Genomic DNA, 7,750 nt, shown 5'->3' on the forward strand with positions numbered 1-7,750 from the left:
GATTTAGGTTTTTGAAGAATAAATCAAATCCAATGAGAATTTCTGGGGGCAAAATGATAAATTTGTGATAAAGCATATTTTGAATTTTTTTTTTGCAAAACCTGAAGTTGAAAGCCACTGTACAAATCTACCAGTCTCCTGCCTTAAAATTCAACAAGCATTTTCTACTTGGTCAGCTGCTCTACAGTCTTAACTGTGGTTTAGAATCCCTGACAGATGGACTCAACTTCCTTAATTATTCTCATGGCTCCTTGTCCCCAGGCTCTTCAACTAAGGCCACTTTTGAGAAACTGGTGACATTATTTTTCCAAAATAAGCCTGACTTCTAATTAACCCCAAGACAATGTCTCCAGGGCAGTGGAACTAGCCTCAGGAGTCCAGGGATCACAGTACACACCTCTAATAACCACGAAGCATGCTGGTCAACCCCTCTGAAGATAGAGACTCATCTGGAGGAGCCGAGAGTCCCGATGGATGGTGGAACCTCACTCCTGTGATGAATCTGAGAGCCTCTGTCCTAGGGCAGATTCTCTTTGTTCTGCTCTTCTCTCAGGCTCCGATTTGTGGCTTAAATTTTATTTTCCAAAGAATCCCTGATACTGAATAGCTGCTTGTCTTTGAAGGTCCCTGCTGAGCAGTGGGGACATTGGAGGGACTTTGTGAGGCCTGGTCACAAGTGATGGGTTGGACATGAGAACACTCTTCCTCTGCCCCTTAAAGGAATTTCTGGTAAGTGACAGGGATGAAAAGGAAAATCAGTGCCCACTTTTCTAGGTACAAAGAATGATTGGGAATGGGCTGTGCATTTCTCAGAGTTTTTTTTTTTTTTTTTCTAGATGATTACACTGGATCATTTTGGCTCCCAGCTAGATTTTTCCTCCTTGCTTTCCCTCTTCTTTCCTTTCCTTCCTCGCCCCCCATTAAGGGTTGACTCATAGATTGATGCAACAGGTGCCCCAGCTCTCTCCTTTTTATTGCTCTCTGTTGTCTACTCAAGAATGTATACTTTTTCACTATAATTGAAATATGATACTTAAATTCCACTTTAATTAGGCAATTTGAAGAAATTAATTTTTTTCATGTGTATTTTAAAAGACAAAAATTCCACTTCATACACTCTGAGGCTACGTCATAATTTCTTCTACTAATTAGTTGATGGTTTTTTTAAGGTAAATATTAGAATTTCTTAAAATTTTCACATATGAAAGCTCAGTAGATTGCTTCTTTTTTGAGTACATCCAGCTCACTTATGTATTGAGCTTTTATTTAAATTCAGATTACATATAACCCCGTGGAACATCTGAGATTTGGCAACAAAAATAGGGAACTATCATCTGCAAGGATCATAACCTGAATTCTATACATGCCTTCTAGAATATCATAATAAGGGACATTTTAAACATCTAAACAGAGAACCTTAGACTGTCTAAATCAAAAAATCTCAACAGCTTTATATACTTACCTATTACCCTATGTTAAAACATTTCTGCAAACTATTATTCATGGACCCTCTGCTTTGGACTTTCCATGAATCTAACATTTTATTTCAGTTCTTGCTTCTTTTGTTCACTTTAACTTTAACATAAGAAGATTGAATATCTATGTTAAGTCCTTCTTCCTGAGTTACACAAAAACAAATCTAAGAATCTAGACATTCTTACTCTATATTGAAGGATTTTTTTTTCATATTTATGTTATAACTTATAGCTATTTGGCTGAAAGATGATTCTAATTTTTATTCTATCATAGTATTGATGATAAAATACTATGTGTGGTCCCTGATGTCCTCTTGAGCAAATGGGGCTGACTTCTCAGATGAACTGTGATGTTAGGTCTCTATATATCATGAAAAGTGACAATAAATCATTTACACAATTCATTCAAGCTTGGGGGCTGTATTAATAACTATGTAAAAATCCACATCACTGAGATCGGCTGACTGTTTGAGCCTCAGTGACAAATAATCAAACTTGATTTTCTTTGGTAGATACAAGTTCTCTTTCAGAATCAGAGAATGTCAGCTTCTGTGCTCTACTTATTTCCATCATATTCATCACAGGCTCTAGTGGGCATTAGAAGTGTATGAGTGCTTAGGAGACCAGATGAAAGTCTTCTGGGACAGCAGTGAGTCAAAATAAGCAAGGATCATAAGTTTTCCTCAGTGATTTGAAATGGACAGAAATTTGTTGTCCTAGGAGGTGGATGTTATGGGGGAGACCTTTTGATTTTCTTGGTATAGAAAAGACGTGACTACTATGCGTATACAAACACACAATCCTTCACTCTGATCTCTTATACACATTCTTACGTTGAAGTTATAAATGTCACGGACCTTTTTATACTTATATGTATTTCTAAGAATGATAGGTGTTAATAGTGGAACGGTAATGGTAAATAATAACAGTAACTAATAAGTTTTAGTTATGTCCTTACAGATAGAGGTCAGAGACCATGTTTAGGGCCAGTTTTTAGTAAGGAAAAATTATATTATCTTTAAATTCTAAGCAGAGGTGCAATGAGTTTCAGAAATGTTCATAACTTAGGATCTATATATAGAAGTATTGGTTTAAAAGATGCAAAAAAAAAATCCAATAGAAGATGAGAAAGGGGCTGGGGATATAGCTCAGTTGGTAGAGTGCTTGCCTCGCATGCACAAGGCCCTGGGTTCAATTCTCAGCACTGCAAAAAAAAAAAAAAAAAAAAAAAAGAAATAAATAAAATTGACTTGGGGCTGGAGATGTGGCTCAAGCGGTAGCACGCTCGCCTGGCATGTGTGCGACCCGGGTTCGATCCTCAGCACCACATACCAACAAAGATGTTGTGTCCGCCAAAAACTAAAAAATAAATATTAAAAATTCTCTCTCTCTCTCTCTCTTTCTTTAAAAAAAAACTCATAAAATTTAAAAAAATAAGATGAGAAAAATTTCTCAGGATGAAATGATTTAAAAGTCTCATATGAAAATAAATGAAGACTGTATCCAGTTAATATATGGTAGATGATTTTTCTACTCAAAGAAAATTTCTTATTATTAGGTCAAACAGTTGGAAAATGCACACATGGAAAAAAATATCTCATTTAAAGTCTGAAAATTATTTTAGAAAAAAATTCTTTCTGGAACTTTGCAAACTAGTTTTAGTAGCAAAACGTTCCAAAGCATTCTTACTGGCCTATCAGTACATAAGAACTGATGGTTTCAAGCAGGAATGAATAACCTGTCAAACGGCAATTGTCTTTCATATTCTGTGGCAAGATGTGAGCCACTTCTGAAAAGCTCTATTTCTATAAGTTTCTCTGTGGAAACACAGAATGGAAAAACTGACATGTGCAAAAAAAAAAAAAAAAAAAAGTCACCAAGTTAGTCTCTCTCTACCTCCTGGTGACTTAACTTTCCTGAATAAGAAAAAATATATTGCCTTTAATGCTATCTTCTGCCCCACTTTTTATTTGATGTACTAGTTTCTGGAACCTCAAGCAGTGTTTCCAATTGGCTTCTTATTTGTCAGTCTGTTGTAAGTAAAGCTAATTTCTTTTTTCTTATTGTTTTGTAGACTATGTTAAGGTAATTGTAATGAACATATCAGCATATTCATAAAATGCTATATAATTTGTTTCCTTTCAAATGCAAGTACTTCCCATTACCTTTCTTTGAGTCCTTCCTGTTCTAATCCACAGATTTCCCTTCTGTTTGATTCATTGTTTGTTTGTTTGTAATATTTAGTTATTTAAATATGTGCATCATAATTAGAAAAAAGAAGTATAATTCCTTCTGATGCATTCTTAGGTTCGTGTAGCACAATATGATCAGTTTCACAATTCTTTCATTTTGCATTCTGATCAGGATCAGATTGTTCAAGCTAACAATGTTTACTCACAGAGACCTACAGTCCTTGGGTTCATATTAAACAATAAAACAAATAATGCATATAAAAGAAAAACGGAAATCTTTTAGACCTTGGTATAATGGTTGGCAAAAATGAGGAGCTGTTTTTCAAATTACAAAAAGCTTCCAAACTGGAGTCAGTTATTCTTTGGAATATTTAGCACCAATTCTTCTTTTAGCAGACATTTTAAAGAGGGAATGAAAGAACTCTACCAAATATCCAGAAATACCTGTCACCTACAAGCTTCACGCTGAGGATCCTGTACTTTTCTGCTCTTCTTCCTGGGTCCGGGCCTCCACCTCTGTCCCTGACACTCCTGTATAGAACTGCTGACTATGGAGTGGGTCAATGAGACCTTGGTGAGAGAGTTTGTCTTCCTGGGCTTCTCAGCTCTGGCCAGCCTCCAGAGGCTGCTGTTCATGGTCTTCCTGCTCGTCTACCTCTTCACACTGGGCACCAATGCCATCATCATGTCCACCATTGTGCTGGACAGAGCCCTTCATACCCCCATGTACTTCTTCCTCTCAGTTCTCTCCAGCTCTGAGACCAGCTACACCTTTGTCATTGTGCCCAAGATGCTGGTGGACCTGCTGGCTCAGAAGAAGACCATCTCCTTCCTGGGCTGTGCCATCCAGATGTTCACCTTCCTCTTCCTGGGCTGCTCTCACTCCTTCCTGCTGGCAGCCATGGGTTATGATCGCTACGTGGCCATCTGTAACCCGCTACGCTACACAGTGCTCATGGGCCATGGGGTGTGCTTGGGATTAGTGGCTGCTGCTTGTGCCTGTGGCTTCACTGCCTCTTTGGTCACTACCTCCCTGGTATTTCACCTGCCCTTCCACTCCTCCAACCAACTGCATCACTTCTTCTGTGACATCTCTCCCGTCCTCAAACTGGCATCTCACCAATCCCGCCTCAGTCAGTTGGTCATCTTCATGCTGGGTGTCTTGGTCTTAGTCATCCCACTGCTCCTCATCCTGGTGTCCTATGTCCGCATCATCTCTGCCATTCTAAAGATCCCATCCTCTGTTGGGAGATACAAAGCCTTCTCCACTTGTGCCTCCCATCTCATTGTGGTAACTGTCCACTATGGCTGTGCCTCCTTCATCTACTTGAGGCCCAAGTCCAATTACTCTTCCAGCCAAGACACCCTGATATCTGTGTCTTATACCATCCTCACCCCATTGTTCAATCCAATGATTTATAGTCTGAGAAACAAGGAATTTAAATCAGCCCTTCAAAGAACAATGAGCAAGACTTGGTTTTCTCTTAACTAAAGAATCAATTTTAGACTCTTCATGGCTATTGATTGCCAAGAAAATGTGTGCTTGCATCTGTTTTCTCATTTAATTACCCAAATACAGTATAACATAAAAATATTTTCTACATATAAAGAACAATTTACACTTTATCAATGGAGCTAAGACAAGTTTGATTTTCTCGCATTAGTGCTTCTCTAACAAGTTTAAGAATATATGGCATTTGCAGGTAAATGGATAGCATTAGAGAATATCATGGTAAATGAAACAAGCTAATACCCCAAACCAAAGGCCAAATGTTTTTTTCTGATGAATGGATGCTAATCCATAATAAGGAGGGCATGGGATGAGTGGAGGAACTTTGAATTAGGCAAAGGGGAGGGAAGGGATAGGAGGGAACATGGGTATAGGAAAGATAGTGGAATGAGACAGATATAATTACCCTAGGTACATGTATGATGCACGAATGTTAGGATTCTACTTCATGTACAACCAGAGAAGTGAAAAATTATGCTTCATTTGTATACAATGAACCAAAGAACATTCTTTTGTCATGGATAGCTGATTATAACAAATAGATTAAAACATTTAAAAAAATAATATATTAAAAGGGTTTACTCAGTTCCAGGAAAAATTAACTACACATTATTGCATAACATATTGTCAATCAAATGAAAGCAAAGGTAGATTTATGAGAGCAAAGATACATGTAAGTTGTTAAGAGCAATTGAGCAGAGCAAAGATGGTATCTAAACTGTCAATTCCAATGAGCAGAACCAGGTTATCTAACTGACTCCTCCTTTCCTTGAAGGAAATACCCAACATTGGCCCCTTTAATTCTGCAGCAAATATTAGTGACTTCTTTTGCAACGTCATTCACCACCTCAAACTACTCATTGACCTATCTTTGCCTGCACATGGGTCTGTTGTGTCCTTGCTTTGAGACTGGAACTTCCTGATGGAATCGCTGTTCTGTTCATATGTTTTTCCTTCCTGGCTCTCCTTGTCAGCCCCCACATATTCCCTGAATAACATACTTACTTCTTCTACTTAAAGAAGCTACTAGCATTGAATCAATTACTAAAATTTCTCAAATTATTTCAAGGAAATGGTTTAAATTAATATTAATGCGGAGAAAGATTAGGAGTTCTAGAATGGCCAGAGAATCCAGGGACAATATCTCCAATAACTTCTTTGATCAAATGAGATGAAACCAAGCATTCTTCATGAGTCTCAGTTTCTCATGTGATCTCTGCCTACCTCTTCAACATTATTATTTCTGAGGTTATCATTGTGCATTTCTCTTCAGTGCCTAGTTGTGCATTCTGAAGTTCACCAAAATTTTGCTGGGCCTCTAATTGACATGATTGTATTTTCTCAAGTGTTGCTGGTTCTTTCTGGAAAAGCTCCTATTATTTAACTTAGACATACAATCTTACATTTCAAGACTATCTCAACCATTCTTTCTTTCTAAACCTTCTTTATCATCTGCTGCCACCCACTGATGGGATTAAGCTCCACTTTATTTTAAGGCATGCAGGATACCTGTTTTATATGTTTTTTTTGTGTTTCTTATTTCAACAATTTATCTTACTTCCTTAATATACACGAGATGCCCTCTTAGCTACTGGAAATATGTGATGAAAAAAAATGTGTGATCTCTGATCATAAACCTTATGTTCTGTTTCAAACCAGTCTCAATATACAGATAAATTCAGAGAAAACACTTTAGAGCCAGTGTAAGTCTAGTTTATACAGAGAGTGCATGCACAATCTAGAATAGGGGAGACTAAAAGAAAATTTAATTTATTTTGATCATGGGACTGGCTAAAAGACTAAAAGAAAATTTAATTTATTTTGATTATGGGATTATGGGACTTCATTCCTAATCTTGGGGAAAATTCACTCCACCACATACAGTGAAGACACACAGGTGGATGTTGTCTTCACTACTATTGTTAAATCTCTTATACCACAAATCAAATTAGTCATTAATTCCTGATGATTCTATGGGTGGAAATTTCTTTAACCATATTCCCGTTCTATGAAATCATCCTGTATCCATTGCATTACTGCAAGAATGAGCCTGTTTATCCCCAAGCTAGTCTTCTCACTGAGACCCAAAAGGAATGAGAGTTATCCTGAATATTGAATCAGATAAAATATGGTGAGCACTTAGAATAGTATTTTCATATACTAAGCACTATTTAAGTGTTTCATGTTACCCTCATCATCTTTCTAAACTGAAAATGTTGTTGGATAATTTCCCAGATTATAAACTCTTCAATAGTTCCTGAAAGATATGAAGGTAAATTTTAACTTTTATCATCACAATTCACACCAAAGTGCTTGCTTTTCCAAATGATGGCACATTGTTTCATGCCACTTAAACGTTGCACACATTATTCTGAAATGTATTTTTCCTATATTTTGTCTGCATACTATTCAGACTGCAAAGCTCCACACTAGCACAGCTTCTTCTAAGAAGTTGTTAACCTTAATAATCAAATTCATAATTATTTTTCTTTCTCTGATAGTGACAAGATGCATTTTGCACTCTTATAACCCTCTCAGGGCATTCTGCAGTGACTGCTTTCTCTTGCCTCATC

At 37.1% G+C, this 7,750-nt stretch overlaps 1 protein-coding gene across 1 annotated transcript; it reads left to right on the plus strand.

The window, feature by feature from the left end:
• Nucleotides 1-4,217: 4,217 nt before the first annotated feature.
• Nucleotides 4,218-5,159, plus strand: OR10K1 (olfactory receptor family 10 subfamily K member 1; the record flags this gene model as incomplete). The annotated part of the gene is made up of 1 exon (XM_081306070.1): nt 4,218-5,159. The coding sequence occupies one exon, from the start codon at nt 4,218-4,220 to the stop codon at nt 5,157-5,159; it is 942 nt and encodes a 313-aa protein (XP_081162196.1).
• Nucleotides 5,160-7,750: the final 2,591 nt, after the last annotated feature.

The sequence above is a fragment of the Spermophilus citellus genome (genome assembly GCF_964194105.1).
Source record: "Spermophilus citellus genome assembly, chromosome: 9".
In the NCBI taxonomy this organism is placed as follows: Eukaryota; Metazoa; Chordata; class Mammalia; order Rodentia; family Sciuridae; genus Spermophilus; species Spermophilus citellus.